Source organism: Centruroides sculpturatus, unplaced genomic scaffold, assembly GCF_000671375.1.
Source record: "Centruroides sculpturatus isolate CEXI.00-Female unplaced genomic scaffold, Cexi_2.0 scaffold304, whole genome shotgun sequence".
NCBI lineage: Eukaryota > Metazoa > Arthropoda > Arachnida > Scorpiones > Buthidae > Centruroides > Centruroides sculpturatus.
In genome coordinates, this window is record NW_019384662.1 from 426,442 (window position 1) to 450,407 (window position 23,966).

Consider the following 23,966-nt stretch of genomic DNA (forward strand, 5'->3'; position numbering starts at 1 on the left):
GGATGCTTAATATCTACCTCTAATACCAAATTACTTAATATCTAATTATTAATTAATAGTAACAAAAAATAGCCTGATTAATTATGGAAATCATTTGATTTATTATTAGTACATCGGGCTTTAGGATGTTTATATATTAGATTCATTATTTAAATATACAGGTATCTCTCTATACAAAACAACATTCCTACAATACTGTTTCACTCTAACATAGTTCAATAATTGGAGAACATCTTCTTCATAATACAAAACATCACAATTTTTAAGTGCAAACACTGTCATTAGATTTTTTTTTATTCAAACAAGTATGTGCATTCTCTTGTATTTGCCCACAGATTTTAGAATATTGAAATTTTTAATGTTTTGTGCCTTTCACCTGCTTTTCTTTAATGAGAACTGATTGTAAAATTTTTTTCCTTGTTCTAACTTCCTATTTTAGCTATCCTATAAACTAGGTGTCACTATCATTGGGCGAGTGTTGTAAATGAACCTGAAAGACTGTGGTTTGTTTTTATATGTAACAGGTCCAGAAAGTAATGTCGTATATTTTTGTCAAATTAAAATAATAATATATTTTTAATTTGAATCAATGATGTTATCAATCTTGTTATCAATGATCTTTTGTCACCTAGTGGACAAATTTTCAATTCCAGATCTGTAGAACAAGGATGATTTTTGATCAAAGAAATTGGAAATTCTATTTTTGACTTTTTTTTACATTTCAAAATGTTTTACCCCTCAAAATATTGCAAAGACCTCAATAAATAGTAATTTGAGGGTGCACTGTCAGGTGAATAAGATGGGTGAGGTAATATCTCCTATCCCAATTCTTTGATTTTATCCCAGAGTCTTGAAAAGTGTGGTCTTGCATTGTCATGCTGTAGAATGACACCTTTTCTGTTAACAAGAGTCGGATACTTTTCAATCAAAGCTTGATTTACTCGATCTAATTGTTGACAATAAAGGTCTGCAGTTATGGTTTGATCTGGTTCTAGCATATCAAAGTGAATTATGGTCAGAGTATTGCACCAGATACGCAGTATAATTCTAGGGTGTAAGCCTGGCTTTGGGGTAGCTAATGAGGTTTGATTGGGGAGAGGCATTTTCTTTTACATTTTGGATTATCAAAAAGGACCCATTTCTCATCTTCAGTCACTACGTGATCAAGAAATGCTTCTGCATTATGTTGTTGCAACAACAAATTACAGGTGATTGAATGATTAGCTTTGTTTTCTTCTGACAGTGTGTGTTCAACCCAAATACCTTCTCTGTTAACTTTACCAATCTGCTTCAAATGTTCTTGAATGGTCAACCAAGATATGTTAAGCTTATCTGATAACTTTTCAATCGTTTGACAAGAATTTGCTTTCACTTCTGCTCATAAAGCATCATTATCAAAAGACATTGGTCTTCCTGAGTGAGGCAAATCACAAAGATCAAAATTACTTGGCCTGAACCTAGTAAACCACCTTTGGCATTTATGGACATCTAATGTGGCTGGATAAACATCATGAATGTTTTTTTGTTGCATTTGTTGCATCACTACCTTTGAAACTCGAATAACATACAATGTCAAATATGCAACTCTGGTTTTTGGCTTGACATTTCAAACAGGGATGTTATAAAAATGAAATTGATTTGTAAAATGAAAGAAATGAAGTCACTTTCACTTGCAAAAATATCTTGCACAACTTCTGTGTATGCAATCAACTGATTAGCATCGAATAAGTGTTGATATGCACAAATATGACATTACTTTCCAGTGTCCCTTATATTAAATTAAAAGTTACTATAATACAAATAAAATTAAAATTTTAAAGATTCTTAAGCAAATACAAACAAATGAAAATATCTGATTTTGTGGAAAAAAACAACAGAAAAATCAAGATGTTGTTGATTCTTCAGATTAAGATCAACAGGAAAGCTCAGATGATGATGATATTTTGCCAAAAAGAAAATGTCTTTGTTTAATGGTGTTTAGCATTGAAAAAAAATTAATATTAGTGTGCAATACTTTTGTTTATGACTGCTTTAATTGACTGCTTTATTAAGCAATTATTTGCAAGCAGTCAATAATTTGTCAATTATTAAGTCAATTATTAAAGCAGTCAATAATTTGCTAATTATTGACTGCTTTAATAAGCAAATTTCTCTTAGTTCCAAACAAAAAAAAAGAATAGTATACTTTTGCTGATGTTGGAACCTAGCCTAATGTTTTGTATGGCATGGATTTGCATAACATGGCACTTTTTCAGAACCTAACTACTGTTATATGTGGGATATCTGTATATTATTATCAAATAAATATAAACAATAAAAGTATATTAAGTAGAAATAGTATGCTTATTACATGAAACCAAGAATATTTATTACATAATTTTTTTCAGTATCACTTCAAGCTGTCTTCAGCATGTGTGTAAATTGAATGGAGCATAGAATAGTTAGAATGGTTAACTAGTCCAATTATTTGATGCTACATTTACACATGTGCTGAAGATGTTTATATTTCAAATACAAAACTACTTGTTTCAGGAAATGGAACATGGAATATTTTTATATTTTGTATTTGAAATATAAATAAATATTTTATTGCTTCTGATTAAAGGGGTTTATTATCATTTAGTAATGAAGTGTAATGTTGCTCATTTAAATTGTTCATATAGTGATTTAGTGTGAATGTAGATTCTTTAATATTTATGTATAAGTTCAAATGGAATATTTATATACAATTATTAATTTTAAAATAATTATTACAATTCTAGTATGAAAGTGTATTTAGTAAATTTTTCGTTATTTACATTTCTTCTGTTACGTGACTGTTAACTATTTTATGTGTGTGTGTGTATTTAAATTTGGATCAGTGACACAGATATCTTCATGCAAATCTGAAATGTCTTTAAATTTTATCTATGAAAAATGCAATGTTTATATTATCATCAATCAATCAAACTTTATTTGCATATAAGGGAATAATCCCTGTACATAAATTTAGTTAAAATGTTTATATTATTATTACTTTTATGTTTAAGATCTTGTTGTTAGTTTCATGCATAATGCCTAAATGTTTTTAAACTGTGAATTATTCAAATATTAAGAGAATTTTACACAATTTTAACAATAACTATCAGAACTTTTAATACTTTATATTCACATTTTTATCAATGATTAGAAAAGGAGCATTGGAGGAATATTGGAATAATAGGCCAGTAATAATTTATCTAAAATTGCATAAATATTTAGCAGTAACATTAAATTATAAAGATTTATTACATTTTTTGTTTGCAATTGCAAGTTTCTTCAGAGTGAAAACAAAATGAGAACAACTTAAATGTGAATCTTCAGACTACTAAATCTGTTTAGCTTCAGGCAAAACATGTAAAATGTTACAATTCACAAACGTTTTTGGAATCCATCTGATTCCAGCTTCATGTTTATAGTGCTGCTAGTGAAGTACACTTTATTAAGTATTAATTTTATAAGAATTTTTTAAAAATATAATTTAACTTATTCGATAAATTTTAAATTAATTTTTTAATAAATTAAAGTTTAAAACATTTACTAAAAACAATATTAAAATATTAATGAAATATTAAATGAAATTTATTTCAACAGGATAGTGACAGTAATTTACTTGGAGTCCATTCAGACAATGATAGTGATTATATTGTGGAAAGTAGAAAGGCCAAGAAACCGAAATTGGAAAAGGTAATGCATTTTTACTATCTCATTGAAATTATATATATACATATATATATATATACAATTAGTTTATATATATGAATTTTGTCTTACTTCCATATTCGTAAGTGTTTTGCTTTCCTTTATTCTTATCCCACTTCTGATTTGTCATCATGCAATGTAATTGTGTGTAATAAATTAAATTTGCAAGTATTTGTTGCAGATAAAATTTTTTGTAATAAGTTCAGTTGTTTATGTAGGTTAATATGAAAATGCATTGACAGTTGCTACAATGATGAAATTGAATAGTTAGTACAAATCTGCAATATAATATAAATTATCATATAACTAGTTCAATGAATTATTTAATTTGACATAAAATGTTTTGTTATAAATAGAAAAAAAATTATAGAAAGTAATCTCATTACTTTGTTGAAATTTAGTAATATTGGTTTTATGTTCAGTTTCATTTACTATTCAATATTTAAATATGTTGAGCGGAAGCATTGTGGTTCCTGTGCTCATGTATGGTAGCAAAACTTTGGTATGATAGAAGAGTCACAGGAGTCTTGTTACTGCATGTGAGATGAGGTAGTTGAAAGAAGTGTGTGGCATTACAAGGAGATACTATGTGAGAAATGAACAAGTGCTGGAGGAGTGTTGAGTGAAAGAGAATGTGATTAAGAGTGGGGAAATTGGCCCTATGAATTCTCTCAACATGGTTTGGCCATGTTGAGAGAATGAAAGAAGAACGGTATAAGAAGAGAGTATACATGGGAAAGGTGGATGGAAAGTGCAATAGGGGAAGGCCAAAAAAGTCTTGGTTAGAACAAATGGATGCGTATCTGAAATTACATAAGTGTTGTGTCAGAAAGTGAATGTGAGGAAGTGTGCTAGAAGAGATGTGAATTTGAAGAAAAGATGGTGTCATTAATTATTTGAAATTCTGGAAGGAAGATAGAGAAAGATGCTGTCTCCTTTTGTTTGTTGCTCATGCTTTTTGGATTATGAGTATGAAGATATGCATGTACAGGAAATCCTCAATAGTTTGAAATTTAAGAGATGAAATAATCGTGACTTCAAATTATCTGAGATTTACATATTTTTTTACAATATGCCAAATGCCATGTAACTGATGCAATTTATTAAGCAAATGAAATATGGCTATGTATACAGAATGCTATTTTTGTTAATTAATAATAATAATATAAATAAACTGCAGGTAAGCAGCATGTGTCTGGTGAAAACTTCACAGGTTGCTAGATAGGTTTTCATAAAACCTATCTAGCAGAATTCCTCAGAAAGCAGAATTCCTCAGAATGTAGCCTAACTTACTGTATTTTTTAAAGTGGTCCTAAAAGTAGTAAGTCTCCCAATTGTAGGAACCTAGAGCCCTACGAATATCTCAATCTGCTACTTGCAGCCCAATCTTGCAATCCTGAAAACCAGCTGTATTTTGTGAGATAAGAGAGGAAAAAGTGGTAGTTCATGGGTAAGGTGACACCTAAAAATGTTTTACTGTAAAAGCATAGCCATATTAACTAGATTAGAGTTGTTCTCTGTTTATTGTTCTCTTATAATATGGAGACACTTCAATCTAAACAAACAAATTAACATATGCATATCACAGTTCAGACAGAATTTTTCTCTCCAAAGTTTGAAGTAGTCTTATTTCTAACTAACAGAATTCTTTAACATGTAAATCTCTATATTCCCAGCCGAGACAAAAGTACAGTTATGAACTAACAGGATTTTGTACTATCCAAGTTCAAATTAATGATGATTTTCCTGTATGTATGTATGTATTCATATATGAATTTTAAATTAATATGCATCATTATATTTGAATTAATTACAAGAATTTAATATCTCATCCATTGATTTGATTTAATTCTAAAATTATTACCTAAGTTCTCAGTTTTTTATTTACTAGTAATTAGTTATGCAGCTATTATGGTATTTTGCTTAATTGTCTATTTTAATTCAAATTAAATGAATGAGTTGTAGTCTATTTTTATTTTCATTTAGTTTAATGAAATATTACTGATTTTGAATGTGTTATAAAAAAAATTGTGTAATATGCAAAAATCTAATATGCAAAAATGTTTTAATTTTTAATTAATGGTAAAATAAATTTATATCATATACCCAAACTCTAGCAGTAAAGTCAAATATTTACACTGTAGAACAAATATTTTTGGCAGTCTTAAGTCCTCTTCTTCAGCTTCTAAATTCTTTTGAACACAGAACAATGCTTGTAAATATTTAATAAGTTATAAAATATTAAATTCTTCTAATAAGTAAATATGAAATGATAAAATATTTATATATAAACATCTTAAACTCTACATTATTTATCAGAGCCAAATGATTGCTATGTATCTAGCTGTTTTTCTGTTACTATTAATAATAAAATTAAGTAATTTGGTATTAGAGATAGGCATTAGGTGCCATCTCTTATTAAATGTAATAATTATATTAATATTTTGTTAAATAATTTTATTATTATTATTAAATTTAATAATAGATAGCATCTAATGCCTAGGTCTAATTCCAAATTATTTAATAATTTAATTATAGTAACAGAAAAATAGCCCAACACCTTACTGCAATTGTTTGGTTTATATAAAATATTTACTTAAATTTTATAATAATTGGAAAATATTTAAGTCCAAATTTACTCAAAATTTTATCAGTCAATAATGTTTTATTTTGAATATATTTACAAAAGACAGTGTGTCAAATTAATTTGCTATCAATACGAAATTTGGCAGTAAAAAGTTTATAAAAGTGTAAGTGGAGTTTCCCTGTTAATGTGTAAATAACTTCTATAGTAAAAAGATAAATGAGAATTGTGATGAAATATTTTATAATTCTCTCTCTATATATTCTATATATATATATAAACTATAGCAAATATTTAAAATGAGGATAAACTTACAATATAAATTCAGTGTATTATTTTAAGTATTATATCTCACATGTTATTACTTAAGGAAGACTTCTTGCAGTAAGTGTTAAATTAGAGTATAATGTTTTAATTTCATTCAGAATTTTAGAAAAAACTATTTGAAAATTTTTGCATGTTAAATTTGTTTTAAAATATAACATATTGGAGAGTAGATTCAATCATTTTTGAAATAAAAATACATTAAACATCTTTTGTTAAACATGTATGTCAAATTTTATCATAATAATTTATGGTAAAATCTTACTTCCGAAACCCCTATGGGGGCATTTCTGGTTGCCATCTTGTTCGTGAACATGATATTCACAAACAAGACGACAACTGGTGCAGACATTCAACTAACTACACAGACATTTAAATAAAACAAATTTTACTCACTGCTGACATATTTATAATTTCTTTTCATTTTTTTTGGTAAAGAATAGGGTTGAGCTGAATCTTTTGTAAATTCAACTTCCTTTGTAGGTATTTTTTCAGTTTTCTAACACACTTGTCGATAAGCTTCCGCTTACAATATTCAGACTTCTTCGGGATAATTTTCAGGGCTGAAGGAACTCCAAAGGTCAGTTTTTCCTGAGTGCCAGTACTACCACCTATTTGCCATGCTCTGCGTTGTCAAGACTCTCTATTGCTAGCCTTGACCAATACTCCACATATAGTCATGCGCTTCAGTGCGAGCGAGAGTGAGCACCTCAGTGCACAGGTGGGGTAAGCCCCCACACTCCCTTAAACTGTATAACATCAAGTACTCCACAAACAGTCAACTGGACTTCACAAAGCTGCAGTGTGCTAAATAATTAAATGCGATAGTCTTAATGACACTATGTGATTTCAGGGGGCTATTAACTCACTACCTAAAATGTGAAATGGTTTGAACTTAACCTAGAAACCACCAGTGTACATGAGGTAATAGTTTAAGCTAACTGTGACATGTATTATAACTATTCTAAGATTTATGTTGTTGAGATTCCAGAAGTGCTGCCATAGGGGGCTCCATAAGTAAAATTCTACCTAATTTATTTTTATTTTACTAATAGACATGTATTAAGAGACTATTTTGCATCAACTGTTATAAATGAAATATTGTATCAAAAAGTTTAATTATGTCAATAAATACATTCATGCTATTTTATTTGAAGATTATCTTTTTAATTATGTATATTATAATTATGAAACATAGTATATGTATAAACTTTTTTTATTGCTGTTATTAAAATTTATTTAAAAATTTCACAAAATAAGATTATGTAGAATTACAATCCTCATTTAATTTCTGCTGTTGTAAAATACATTATTTATGAAAAATTCAATTTATAGAAATAAAACTTATACAAAAATGGATCCAAAGTAATCAAGAACACATGAGACACTAATAAAATATCTTCCATGCATAAATGTAGTACCATCTAGCACAGCAACGTGATGTCACTTTTTCCAACTTCTCACATGTTTTGCTAATTTCTCACTAATTACTTTGTTTTCCAAACATAATACTATCTATAAGAAAGTTTAATAGTGCAACTTTCTTATAAATAGCTGCTTGACAGATAATTGCTGATTTATGTGTGTTACATCTAGCAAACAGAAATCTGTTACAGTTTAATTTATATAATGTAGATTTTGAGATCATGTATGTTTAAACCTTCTTTTGAATCTAGAGATTCATAATATTAAGTTCAATTAAAATATATTCAGGTGTTTTTTCCATGATGTGGCAACAAACATCCAAACACTGTTAGTTTTATTCATATAGATTAATGTAATTTTGTTTTTAAGGCACAGATGCTTATTTTTATTCCCGTTGATTTTCCTTTTGTGAGAATTTAATAAAAGCTTTTTATTAAGTATAGTTATACTGTATGTTTGTGTCTTGTTCTGCCTTTTTCAATTCCCCTTGATTCAGTGAATAACTAGAAGACAAATTTAGTCCAAAAATAATATTTTGTAATTATTAAAATAATTCACAAATTTTAAACCAACAATTAGAGGAAAAGCTATTCACAGTTGGTTTAAAAATATGCAAAAGATTTAAAAATAATTATAAAACAGTATTTTTGAACCAAATATATTTTCTAATAATTAACTGAATTAAAAAAAACAAATTGGGAAAAAGCAAGATGAACTCGCAACAAATTTTCTCCTGGCAAGTTACTCTCTCAGCCACCCTTACTTGTTATGATGTGTTTGTAGAACTGCATATATGATACATATGGAAAAGCTTAAACAAATATTTTTTGTAAACTGCTATTCATTATCATGATTATCTAGGGGAAAGAAATTTAAAATTTAAATTTATAAGAAAGAAAAACGTTGAAGATGAAACATCTTTAATGTTTTTCTTTCCCCTAAATTTTGTGTTTCAAACTTATGACATGATTCTGTACATAAAAGGACAACTTTCTAGATAACAGAATACACAGGAAGTATTTTATATTTTACTGAAAATTTTTATGAATATACATATAAATCTTGATGCTGTATTTAAAATTATTTAAAATTGACACCATTTGTTCTAACTTTTAATCCAAAAAATAAGAGGAATTTGTGATACTCGGTTATAGGCATATCATCTTAATTTTATCCTTTCATCTATTATAGTGTGATGACAGATCAAACTGTGATAAAATTTTGTTAAATCATGAGTGTTTTCCAAATGAATGATTTAAAATACTATTATATAAATCAATGGTTCTCAACCAGGGGGTACATGTACCCCTAGGGGTACGAGCGTAAATCGAAGTGGTACAACTTTCATTATAAAATGGCATATGTTAATAAATTTGCTGTAAATAATAACACAAGAANTTCTAATACCAATTAGAGGTTAGTCATCTGTGATTATGTTATAACTAAGAAAAACTTATTTTATAGAATTTTAAATACAGTGGAATCTTGCTTAATGAGCATAATTCATTCTAGAATCTTACTGGTAATGCAAAACACTTGTTAAGCAAAACTATTTTTTCCCATATAAATTAATGTAAAATACGATAATGCGTTCCATGCCGGAAAAAAAACTCAAATATTTTATGTATAATGTTCATTTAAAGAAAATTACACAATATACACTGTTAAGGAGTGTGAATCATCTTTGTTTTTTTCTAGTGTGAAATGAACCAACCTGGAATGTGAATTTAATTTGCAGAGAACAAAAAAAAAAAAAAACTCAAAAAATAATTTACAGATCAAAATAATGTGTCTGATAAACATGCCAGATGATATTCCAAACTCTTGGGCTATGTAAATGCTGTAATTAAATATTAGAAATCAATTAATTTGACTACAGGTAAGCAGCTATGCTGCCATCTCATTAACCTTTCACCAGTGGAATAGCCAGGTATGATGTATCCCAAAGTAGTGGAGAATGTGGGAAATTTTTAAAGTATTTTTTCACGCGTTTTTTTCTCATTACCGTTTCAGAAAAAGATTTTGTAAACAGTTATGTCTAGTAAAGAAAAGTCTTTTTTGTTGTTACATGATTCATTTTTTATGTGAATTTTTTTTCGTGGTAGTTTTTGGCAATACCCCCAAAAGAATTTAATGGATATATCCGTCCTTCACTGCTGTGGTTAAATTTAATGACCAATTCCAAATTAAATTCCATAAATGTCTAAATTAAAAATTAATTATTTATAATTATTAAATATAATATGAAATGGTAGCATAACTGCTTATCTCTAGTCAAATTAATTTCTAATATTTAATTATAGCCTTTACATAGCCCAAGAATTCAGCATATCGTTTGACATGCTTATTATATAACAGGCTATGGTTGTTGTTGTTGTTTGCTTATATGTAATATGTCTGAACACAAATTTGGAAAAATGTGTGATCACAAGCTACACTAAGATGCTAGTGGAATGAGTGCTAAACACAGACTGATATAGCATGTACACATCTGGGACTTCTCCCTCTCTTTGTCACTCGTTATGCGAGACGTCGCTCGTTAGGCAGTCATTTCTTCACGATTTGTTTTGCTCATGTGAATTACTTGTTATGAGAGGTGCTTGTTAGGCAAGGTTCCACTGTAATAAGATTTAGTGTTGGTGTATAAGACTATCATTAAATCATTATATTATTGATCAAATATCAACTTAGAAATATTGATTTCCTACAAATCAAAAAAAGGAAATGATATTGTAAGAGGATAATAAGCAAATTAGTAATCATCTTATGCTAATAATTGACATTATTATAAAATAAAATTTATTGAAAGTTATTCATATTTTTAAAATTATCTTCATGAGTTAATTTTAGAAAAAGCATGAAAATGATTTATTAAAACAATTCATATATATTAATAAAAACCATTTTTTTTTTTTTTTAAGGAGGATGAAGACAGTTTTAGTGATAAAAGTGATGCAGATTTTGAAGCAGCACTTGAAGAAGCACAGAATATGACACCACCACCAAAAAGTGAAACACGAAAGAAAAGTAAGAACAAGAAACCAAAGAAAAAGAAAAAAACAAAGACGACGTCCAGTTTTCCAGGATCTGATGCAGAAAATGATGGTTATGAGGTTTGTTTTAATTAATAAATTTTGATATTCTTTTTTTAAAAGTTTTAAGTAGACAAAAATTGTATAAATTTGTTTTTTATATTTTTCTCTGTTTTCATTACACCAAAAAAAAGTAAATAAAATAAAATTTACATTAATGCCTATTTAAAAACAATTTTATATTAACTTAGATTTCTTTGTTGATTTTAGTTTTCTCTTAGTGATTTTTATTATTTGGATGTTCGTATTGTTTTGCAGTTTTTGTGTTTTTGTTTGCAAAATTTATAGTTTTGTGGTGGTGATATTGTAATTAATAAGAATAATTTGTGCTTTTTGATTAAAAACTTTTTATTATTTAAAATACTAGAAAAAGAATACAACAAAATTTTGTTAAAAATTTAATGTTGATTTTATTCTATTGTTGTTTATATAAGTAATTGCATTTTTACACAATATCAAAAGTGTTTTGATCAGCTGCCTCTGATATATCAATACATGAATAGATGAAAATAGAACATAGAACAAATTACAAAAGAAAATAGAAATTACAGTAAATTCTTAACAATTTTTTAAAATGTAAAATGCTTGTCTGTGTGCAAGCACTATATTATTTAGTATTACAGAAAGCCACCATAAAGGTGTGTCACTGGAAAATACAAGTTTCATACAAGATAAACAATAAAAACATCAATGTAATAAATTTCATGTCTCAATTGTTTTCTTGCATTAATCATTTTTCCCAAGTCCTGACAAAAATGATAGAGATTTCACTGTACATATAATAAAATTCATAACCTGTAAACCGGTTGTAAATTTTTCCTGTCTCTCACTTTCTCATTATATCAAATAGTTAAGATTTAAAGTATAAAAAATTGGAGGATTTTTATTTTGGTAAATAGTATTAGCACTTTTAACTGTTAGATCAAAATGACTAAGTATGTGAGTATGTGTTAATTAAAAAATAATTTATCAAATTATTTCATATTTCCAATACAAATGTTGATTAAAGCTATTTTCTGAATATTGAAAATTCATGAATAATAAAATATCACTTTTGTACATTAAAATTTAACTTTAAAAAACTATATAAATTTTTTAGAATTTTTTAGTTAAAATTTTAACTAACAGTTTGCAAAATCAAGGTAAGTCAAGAGCATGGTTTATCATAGAGCAATCAGAACCTGAACAGATCAGATCACACACGCATGTTTATTTTCTAAGTGAAAAAATTGGAGGGATTCAATTATTTCATCCATATAATAGATAATGCTTCTGTCTGATTTGTAGGATAATTCCTATGTTAATGGTTATCATCTGCATGGAAGAAAAAAGTTCAAACTAATTTCTTCTTTTATACATATTCTATAAACACAACTTCTCTATTGATGACCAAGTGCTTAAGATTATAGAAATTTGTAATGATTACTAATAAATGTGAAATATTTGAACTTACATATTTGATTTAGTCTAGAAAATGTTCTATTTTTTGATTGTTAAAAATTGTGTGTATAAAAGATGTACAAGCCTATATTCATTTTTTAATGAAATAATTTTGTATTTGATTGTTGTAAGTTTACTTGTGCCAGTTCTGTCTATTTTGTAGAACAATTCAGTTGACTAGGCTTGAATTTGCTGAATTATAAATTATAAAATTTATATACAAAAATATAAGGGATACTTGAGAAACAACTAATAGGTTAATGGGGTATATCAACAAAAAAGGTTGAGAACCACTGATATAAATTAAAACAAATTTAAATTGATACAAGTATGAAAGGTTTTATTTTTGAAATTCACTAAATTATCATAGTGCTTTTTACTTAATTATTGAAATTAATTTATGGAGGAAAAATACATACAGTAATTTCTGTTAATCTTTTATTACTTTTTAATAGTAATCCTTGGTTACAACAACTTTTGTCCTTGCATATTCATTGTTGTTTCTTAAAATGAAATTAAAATGTTAAGGAACAGTGAAGTAACATGTAATTTCTACAAAGAAGTGAAATTTATTGCAATTTTTATTGGAAAGAATTAAATAATAAAGTGTACTGTCCATAATTTCAGGGTATGTTTAAAAGTGGAGAAAGAATTTGTATGGAAGTAATTATCAAATTATATATTTCTATAAAATAGAAACTAAAAAATTTATGACAGTAAGTCTTTGATTGACATAGTTAATTCCTTCCAATGGTTCCATACAAGTTGAGTAATTGTGTAAGTCTTGTGGTGCTTAAATATGACTTATTTTTAACATAAAAAATANAACTTTAGATTTCTTTGTTGATTTTAGTTTTCTCTTAGTGATTTTTATTATTTGGATGTTCGTATTGTTTTGCAGTTTTTGTGTTTTTGTTTGCAAAATTTATAGTTTTGTGGTGGTGATATTGTAATTAATAAGAATAATTTGTGCTTTTTGATTAAAAACTTTTTATTATTTAAAATACTAGAAAAAGAATACAACAAAATTTTGTTAAAAATTTAATGTTGATTTTATTCTATTGTTGTTTATATAAGTAATTGCATTTTTACACAATATCAAAAGTGTTTTGATCAGCTGCCTCTGATATATCAATACATGAATAGATGAAAATAGAACATAGAACAAATTACAAAAGAAAATAGAAATTACAGTAAATTCTTAACAATTTTTTAAAATGTAAAATGCTTGTCTGTGTGCAAGCACTATATTATTTAGTATTACAGAAAGCCACCATAAAGGTGTGTCACTGGAAAATACAAGTTTCATACAAGATAAACAATAAAAACATCAATGTAATAAATTTCATGTCTCAATTGTTTTCTTGCATTAATCATTTTTCCCAAGTCCTGACAAAAATGATAGAGATTTCACTGTACATATAATAAAATTCATAACCTGTAAACCGGTTGTAAATTTTTCCTGTCTCTCACTTTCTCATTATATCAAATAGTTAAGATTTAAAGTATAAAAAATTGGAGGATTTTTATTTTGGTAAATAGTATTAGCACTTTTAACTGTTAGATCAAAATGACTAAGTATGTGAGTATGTGTTAATTAAAAAATAATTTATCAAATTATTTCATATTTCCAATACAAATGTTGATTAAAGCTATTTTCTGAATATTGAAAATTCATGAATAATAAAATATCACTTTTGTACATTAAAATTTAACTTTAAAAAACTATATAAATTTTTTAGAATTTTTTAGTTAAAATTTTAACTAACAGTTTGCAAAATCAAGGTAAGTCAAGAGCATGGTTTATCATAGAGCAATCAGAACCTGAACAGATCAGATCACACACGCATGTTTATTTTCTAAGTGAAAAAATTGGAGGGATTCAATTATTTCATCCATATAATAGATAATGCTTCTGTCTGATTTGTAGGATAATTCCTATGTTAATGGTTATCATCTGCATGGAAGAAAAAAGTTCAAACTAATTTCTTCTTTTATACATATTCTATAAACACAACTTCTCTATTGATGACCAAGTGCTTAAGATTATAGAAATTTGTAATGATTACTAATAAATGTGAAATATTTGAACTTACATATTTGATTTAGTCTAGAAAATGTTCTATTTTTTGATTGTTAAAAATTGTGTGTATAAAAGATGTACAAGCCTATATTCATTTTTTAATGAAATAATTTTGTATTTGATTGTTGTAAGTTTACTTGTGCCAGTTCTGTCTATTTTGTAGAACAATTCAGTTGACTAGGCTTGAATTTGCTGAATTATAAATTATAAAATTTATCAGTTAACAAATATAATTTAATTAATTTAAATAAGCAAGCTTTAGTTATTTCATAATTATTGAACAGTGATAATATAACTCCACAAATAATAATAAAAAAATATTGAAAACTAAACCATTGAAGAACAATAATGGTCCAAAATTGAAGTTCTCTTATATTTTCAATAAGATATACTGTGTGAAGATAGTTTAGGCCACTTGGCTTAAATACAATTTCTTTCCATTGATAAATTTGAAATTGTCTATGAAAAGTATTAAAAAATGGAATTTACAACTTCCAAGATTAAATAATAATCATCAGATTCATTTGTATTAGATGAAATGTACTTCATATTAATCTCCAGTATAAATGTGACAGTTAGTATTAAAACATTTAAAATTTTAGTGGTGGTAATGATTGAATTTTTTTTTCTGTAAAGACATTGAAATCTCTGCTGATATTTTATATAAAAACATCTTTATACTTTACTATAAAAAAATTCATGTCCAACACAATTTAGATGAGCTAATAAGTAAGATTTTGATTTATTACATAGGTTTTCTGTAAGAAGTTTGACTTTTTTCATTTATTTGTTTATTTTTCTTTTGTTGAGAGTGGAAGTTGATCAACTAACATGCTTGATAGACTTTTCTACTCATTATGTTATGTCAAAAAGTAAAATTGTCTTATTTAGAAAGATCTCTTCTCTTTTTATTACATACAAGAACAAATTACTTATGTAAATTAAACATTTTCTTTACTTGTATTATTCATCAATAAAATAATTTAGTAACATTTGAAATTTCTTTTTAAAAATGTCATTTTTATGTCAAAAATTACCTTAGCCTCTATTTGTTAAGTAAACAGTGAAAATTTATTGCTTAAGAATTTGCATTTATTTACACTTTTTAAAAGTGTGCCATAATCCTGATTATAAGAAGAAAATTAAAAGCTTTTTTGAAATCAAAGTAATTTATATTCAGAGGGCTATATATTGAACGCAATTCTATAGATTAAGAGGAGTCAGTTAGATTATCTTGTGCGAATGGCTTTTGAATATTTTAATTTCGTTTTTATAATTTATTAACAGTCGATTGATTAAATTTAAAGTAAATTATAAAACAAAATCATTTATTTTAGACTGATCATCAAGATTATTGTGAAGTATGTCAGCAAGGAGGGGAAATAATATTATGTGATACCTGTCCACGAGCATATCATTTAGTTTGTTTAGATCCAGATTTAGAAGAGCCACCTGAAGGAAAATGGAGTTGTCCTCATTGTGTAAGTAATTTCTTTGAATGTGTGTAACATTAACATTCATTACAAATGTTTTTATTTTAGAGCTGATTTCTTTTATCAATTTCTGCTTTAACTTTTCATGTAGATTAAAATTTGTTATATTTTTGAATCTGGCCTTGGGGCAGTGGTATTCAACCATTATTTGGAGGATGTGCTTTTAGTATGTAGCATGTTCGATTAACGTATGCATAAAAATATTGTAATAATTGAAACCACGGACAAAACATGACTCATCAGGAATCAGGATGCATTTGGTTTTGAACAGATAAGTAATTTTATCCCCTCACAATTTGAATTTATGGCAATTAATATGTCGGCAGAACTTTGTCCTCCTTGTTAGTTAATAGAAAAATTAGTTAGGATTAATTTTTGTTGTTCCTGATCTTGGTGGTGGGATCTGTGGTAAAATATTACAGACTGTTGATTGAGTACCACTGTTCTATGGTATTATGCAGTCGATAAACTTTTGGTTGCATGGAATGAGATTTGGCCTCACCAAAATGAGAATAGCTTAGTTAGATAATTCTTCAAACTCTTTCTACCATTATTTTCAATTTTGCTTTAAATTTTCAGGGAAGTTATTTTATTATTTTGGTTTCTCAACCATGCATCGTATTAAAAGGTTTAGACTGCTGATGATATTCTGCTTTTTCATTTTAAAAAAAATGCTTGGCAGATATAATTGGTTATACACATGGCTGTGTTAGTATGTAGAGGAAAACTTGTTAAAAATGCTATCAACTTTCCAGGAAGGGGAAGGTATTCAGGAACAGGAGGAGGATGAGCATATGGAGTTCTGCCGTGTCTGTAAGGATGGTGGAGAATTGCTATGCTGTGACAGTTGTCCTTCCGCATACCATACTCATTGTCTCAATCCTCCATTAAAAAACATTCCGGATGGTGAATGGCACTGCCCTCGCTGTTCGGTGAGATTCAAATCTTTTTTGTATTCGTGCTTATTTTTAACTTGTGCTTTTTGAAATGATTGTTGAAATTATATTTTTTAAGATCTGTGTTCATTATTTGTTTATTTTCAGTATTCTAATTACAATTGTTATTTTTTATTTATATGAACCATTTTATANTTTATTTCAAAATGATAAATGGTATTATTTGTTGTTAATTACACAATTGCATACCTCTGAATTCATATGAATGTTGAACTTAATGTATTTTGAATTGTTAATAGAAAGAGGGGGAAAAAATTGAAGTAATCAAAAATAATAGTTTAAATATAATATAATTTCTTGCAATCATATTTCAAAAACAGGATGAAGCATTGTGAATTTTTACATTTGAGAAAGTGTGTAGAATGTTTTCAAATTCTTGCATTCAGAAAATGTCAAAGTTAATAAAGTAAGCTTTATAGGGAAATGAAATTTTCAGTGAAGTACATAACTGAATTTTATTTGCTGTTTTGTAAAATTACATTTCTGATATATATTTTTTTGATAATTAAATAATAGCTTGATATAGTGTTGACTCTATTTTTTAATCTAATTTGATTCCTGTAAAAGCTCTCATCAGTTGAACCATCATAAATGAAACTGATTTTTTTATAGATTCAATATCATAAAGAAAAATTAATTTCCAGAAAAGTTTTAACTGTATAATAGACTAAGAAGGCAAAATAATAATAATGTATGTACAGAATTCCATATTTAATGCTAATCATAATGAATTTATGCCTATCATATATGACCGATAATAGATCTATATCTTTTTGTCTGATCATGATCAGTCATAAAGTGAGGGATATATTATGTTAAATTAAGTTATCAACTTTTTAATAGGTCGGTAAAACATTTCCTTACAATGGTACTAGATATGATTTATGTATGAAGGGATTGTTATAGACAAGAAGTGAAATAAAAATTTGGTAATTATAAAATGGTGGAATAATCAATGAATATTACTCAAACTTTGTAATTTCAAGTTTGTATGAATAAAATTTGGATTTAGCAATGATAATGAACAGTTGAATTACAAAAAGCTGCTGCTGACGTTTTTATGCAAAAATTCAAGTTTTTTAATAAACTTTCAGTTTATAATTATTACAAATTATAGTTCTTTTTTTATTCTTAATATAATTTTAAATAAGTTTAATAAATTCTTTCATATGAAAAAATTTATTTTTTAGGTTTGTTTTTATTTATCATGTTTGTGTAGGGTACCGTTTTGCATTTTTCAGATTGAACAATTTTTTTTATTGGTAATAGAAATTTCAAAATAGTTGTGGCAAATTATAATTTAAAACACCAGATATGTAAATGTCCATTTATTCAGTAAAAAGGCATTATGGCATTCACATTTCAAATATATAACGCTGTAAATGCCATTTTTTTTCTAAATACGTCTTATTGAAGAATTGAATTCTAAATGCAATGTTTTCTGCTGCAGAAAATATTGTGGCGATATTGGCACTGTAAATGGCTGTATTTTGAAGCTGAATTTATGTGAAGCCATAATGTTTAAAGTGCCAAAATGCAATTTGTGACTTTTAGCACTTAAAACGTTACAGCATATATTTACATCGTTTTGAAATTCCAGAGAATTTGTAACCTAGTGAGTTTTTACCATTATATAAAATTGAAATGAATTTATTCACTAGAAAAAGTTTTTTTTACCTCTTCTGAAAAGTTTATTTTTTTGGCATTGCATGCTTCATTTATCCACTAACAACAATTTTTATAATTATAAGTCATTTGAACAAAATATCGAGTTGATAGTGATAGCTTTTGTTTGAAATTTATCTGTACTTGAATGATACGTTCACTGTTTTATCAAAAATATTTGAAAAGATTATGTATTTACATTGCAATGAAGGAAATAATGTTCCATTTACATTTTTTATAGTTTTTAACAATTGTGAAAACTGTTTTATTAATTAATAACTATAAATCTCTTTTGAGAATAGAAAATATTTTACACTGTTTGGTCATGTAACAGTTTAAATATTGGGTAATTTGTGTAGTTTTTAAGAGTAAAAATTTGCAAAAAGAGAGGAGAATTTTAAAATGTAATCATTGTTTTACCTAATAATATAAATTCATAAAGATGGCTCCTGTATGATAAAATGTTTTCAGTGTCTTTATTTTACATTCTTTTTGGTTGTTCAGCAATGACTGTATGTTAATTAGATGGAAATATATCTGCATATTGTATCTTGTGCTTGTCACAAGTTAATATGTATATTGAATAAACAAGCTTTTATAATTGATGTAATTATTTTTAACATAGCTATTAGTTTATTTTGTAACACTTCGGGATGTTTTATTGAACACAAAAAAATATTGTGGCTGTTCTTAAGTTTTTTAAAAGAATGTCCAATACTTAATGGAAAATATAATTAGCATCTAATTACAATAAGAATTTCTTTTTTATTTAAGTATAGAAGGTGTTACGTCTTGTAAACACACGCTACGTCATTCCGACGCCATGTTTAAGATGAAAAACAACTGTTTAGAACGTGCGTTGATGCTAATATTTCCTTTTATCTGCATTAAGAGAATGTAAGTTACGTTTAAAACACTTTCTTACAATCACAATAAAAAATTAAAACGCGATTATTAATTTTATAACCAGACATGAAGATATGTTGGCGAAAGAATGCTTACTATTCCAACATGGCGTCGATGTAAGGCTAGTGCGTACGGGTAAAAAAATCATAGTAAATATACTTTGCACTTCATGCCCGCATAAATAATAAAGCACACATATAAAAAAAAGTCTTAAATAGAAGACTAAATCTGTGCTGTACCAAATACAGTAAGATAAATTATATCACTGATGTCATATGAACAGAGATATGTCGGGTATATCGATATTATTAACCAATATTAAATACAGTACAGTACAGAGCAATTACACTAGACAACACACTTACCTAAATAACGTATGTTAATGATAGCAGAATTAGAAATATCTTATTCAAGCTTNATATAATAAATTCTACTTTAAATTTTAGCCTCAAAAAAGTTCTGCAGAAATATGTGAAGAAATGGGATTACAAGATGTTGAATTAGAATACACTGAAGCAGACTATCAGAATCTTACAAATTATAAACTGTTTTCACAGCATATAAGACCAATTATTGCTAAAGCTAATCCAAAAATAGCAATTTCTAAAATGGTTACTTTAATATCAGCAAAATGGAGAGAATTTCTTGATAATAATCCAAATCGCGAGGCAATTCAAGAAGAGGAGGAAAAAATGACAACTACCAAAACTAAATCAAAAGAAGGTATGGTTTTTTTCAAAAATTATTAAATTTATCTTTAAGGACTGTACAAATTATGATAATTTAATGTTTTTTCTCTAATAAAATAAGTTTTAATATTTAAATTGGAGATAGAAAAAATATAATAATATTCAGATCCACTTTAGATGCGTTTACTACTAATTAGATGACAAATTGGATACATTTAAAATCATAAATAAACACAACTTATATTCTGAGCAAAATTTTCATGTTTATTGCAAACGTTTCTGCCATTGTGAAAAATTCTTTGGGCTACATTAGAACATACATATCACCTACAATTCTGTAGAGTAGTATATTTGTCCAGAACAGGATAGAGTTATGTATTTTGGCATATCCAAATAGCTTGTATGTCTGGCAAGCATGAGATATCTTAAGGCTATGATACACTAGATGATTTTTATGGGAGACATAGTGCCAGGTGACAGACAAACCTGTTTCTTGGGTAATGGGAGAGCAGTCTTTGGGGAGTCAAATTGCTTTAACTAGAGGAGACAAAAAGTTTCCTGTTGCTCTCTGTAACTAATGGGCATGTATACAGTTGTACTCATGTAATTTTTCACATGAGTACAGCTCTTGTTCACAACAAAAAATAAAAATGGAGGGTAGTCATTGGTTGATAACATGACAATTTCATTAATTCATTTGTAAGAACCAATTTATGGTACAACCACACTGCGACACTATTAAAATATTAAAGAATATTATGAGAAAGTACTCAGATACATGCTTTCAAGCCTTTAATGAAAATTTATTATTACCTAGTAAGAAGTGTTGATTGCATGATTCAGGCAACTTCTCTCCTCATGAACCCAAGTGTTGCCAAATGTCAACAGGTTTTTGTCACTCAGAGACATGTTTCCAGGGTGAGAAATCATCTAATTTGTCAATGCCATTAGATGTAGTATACTTTCAACTAAAATTGAGACAAACATATGTGTTTGCTTTTATTTGAATCTAAACTTTTTTTATACTGATTATAATGATGTGTACTATATTCACAAAGTTATTGATAAGACATAGTTTCTATTGTGGGAACTTCCTTGGTTTTGATATTGTTTGGATGTTTATATTTTAGGAATTATTTGTTGACAGAATTTGTCACTTAATTGGGAAATATTTGTAAGCATTGAATGAATATATGGATATTTAAATATATGTATTCATAATCAAACATCCTTATTACACCTGACACGTTTGATACATCTAAAGCTATACATAAACCAATTAAATAATAATTTTAGAATTTCTTCCAGTAATTCTAAAATTATTATTTAAATTATTTAATTAATTTATAATTATTAAATTTATCAAGAGATGGCGCCTAACTCTAATGCCAAATTGTCTATTAAATTATTAGTATTTTAGCCGTTTCTAGCCCAGTAATATTTGGCTTTGGTAGATGTATACATATATGTATTCATTATTAGGTCACTGAATGTTTCCAAGAGGAATAAAGCAAGTTTGTTTATACATTAAAATATATTTTTTGAATTTGAAATGACTTTCACAATGTTTTAACAAATTAATATATTAATAAAGATAAAATGAAAATAAGTACATCATAACTTTAAGGATTTCATATGTTTTAATTCATTTAATAATTTTTGTTCAAAGAATTGCATGAAACATGGAAATTGAAAAATCACTTTTTTTGTTTTTATTTAACAGATTTGTTTTTTTTTTATTCTATAGAATTATATTTTTTATGAGATGTAGGTCATGCATATATCCTGTTTGAAGTCCTGTTTTTATTTTGAAGTTTGAATTTTATGTAGACATTTCTAAGTTAATAAATCAGAATGTTTAATGATTGAAATTAAGATGATAGTCTTATATTAATATTTTAAATTAGAATCAATAATTTCTGTTTTTATTGTAACCAGTCTGGTAAAAGTGTAACAGTTTTTTATTTTGCCTTAACAAATGTTAGAATTAATGATGTAAATTTTACAAACAAATGTTAATATAGTGATGTGACATATACTAATTAGAATTATTAGTTACGAAAAAGTAATACAGCATTTTCTCATTCTGAATTCCTTATCTTGTTTTTTTCATTTATTTCAAATGATAATTTTCTGCATTATTTTTTCCACTTCAAATTCTTTAGTAAAAAATAGATAAACAATATTATTATTATTTATTAATATTTATTATTAATATATTGTTTTAAAATGCATTATTAAATTCACTCATTTCCTATATAAGAATACTAATATGACAAAATTATTGTTAAAGCTATGTAATAGTTATATTATATTATTAAATGACAGATTTTGAAAAATTATAATGCTGCAAATAGAAAGAGTTAGAGCAGATTAAGCTGTGATCACATGCAGTTTCTTTAACATGTGTAACATGGCAATTTTTTTATGTAACTAATTATGCTATATGTAATTGTCATTAGTCAAATTTTATGATTCTGAAAACTCCTGAAATGTTTTCTCTGCATGTTCCAAATATCAACATTATACATTGTTTAGTTAAGGTGGTTTGTTTAGAGAACAGTGTTCTTGAACACTCTTCCATGCTATCCCAAAGTTTCAAGGGCTCCTTTGAAACTATGATAATGTGGGTTAATGTGAAATGAGTTACAACTGCTAATTTTCCTTGAAAAAATTAGTAATGTAAAATCACCACTATTACATGTGAATTTGGGTAATGATCACAAAAGATGAAATAAAAAAAATAAAAGAACTAAAATTATACTTGTCGTTTTTGATTTTTTAAAATTGTATTAAATCTGTTATGAATTATATTAATTAAAAATCATAAACTATGTTTGGTATTTTAAAATGAAGGTGAATTTATAACTTTTTTCCCCTCCGTATTTTAGATGAACGTGGTATGAAAAGTAAAAAGTCAAAAGGAAAGAAATCAGTACCACTATTAAAGATTAAGATTGGTGGTTTTGGTAAAAGAAAGAAACAAAGCTCAGTAAGTATTCAATTATATATAAATAATTCTAATAGTTAATAATAATTCTTTTTGTAGTTATTTATTATATGCAGATAGATATTCAGAGATGCATCAAAAAATAAGATATTTTAATGTTTAAAACAATTATGAATAAAATCAGGCAAAATTGACTTTATTAATCACTATTTTGCTTTGAAATGAAAGATAAATATATTAGTAGTAAGTGTATTTAGAAAATGTGTATTCAAACAGCTTATACTGAATGAGTAATGGAGAAAACATGCGAATTTCTTTCAGCATTGGTGACAATTTATATATTGTAAATCTGTTACTTTACAACTCTTCTGAAATCTGATTTACCATATATTTTTATATAATCTTAATTTAGTTAGTTAATAAAAACAAAAAATTTTTAAATTATTCTAGTAACTTATTTTTGAAAAATAATTAATGTTAGTTTATTTGAACGAAATTCTAATACCAATTAGAGGTTAGTCATCTGTGATTATGTTATAACTAAGAAAAACTTATTTTATAGAATTTTAAATACAGTGGAATCTTGCTTAATGAGCATAATTCATTCTAGAATCTTACTGGTAATGCAAAACACTTGTT

The 23,966-nt window shown here is 26.7% G+C and overlaps 1 protein-coding gene across 1 annotated transcript in view; it reads left to right on the plus strand.

The window, feature by feature from the left end:
- The window catches only part of LOC111626596 (chromodomain-helicase-DNA-binding protein Mi-2 homolog), a 176,066-nt gene that overhangs the window by 7,209 nt on the left and 144,891 nt on the right, over positions 1-23,966 (plus strand). The window contains exons 2-4 of the mRNA XM_023370031.1: positions 3,613-3,705; positions 20,135-20,411; positions 23,269-23,369. Coding sequence (XP_023225799.1) covers positions 3,613-3,705; positions 20,135-20,411; positions 23,269-23,369 — 471 coding nt within the window. The remainder of the gene's footprint in view (positions 1-3,612; positions 3,706-20,134; positions 20,412-23,268; positions 23,370-23,966) is intronic.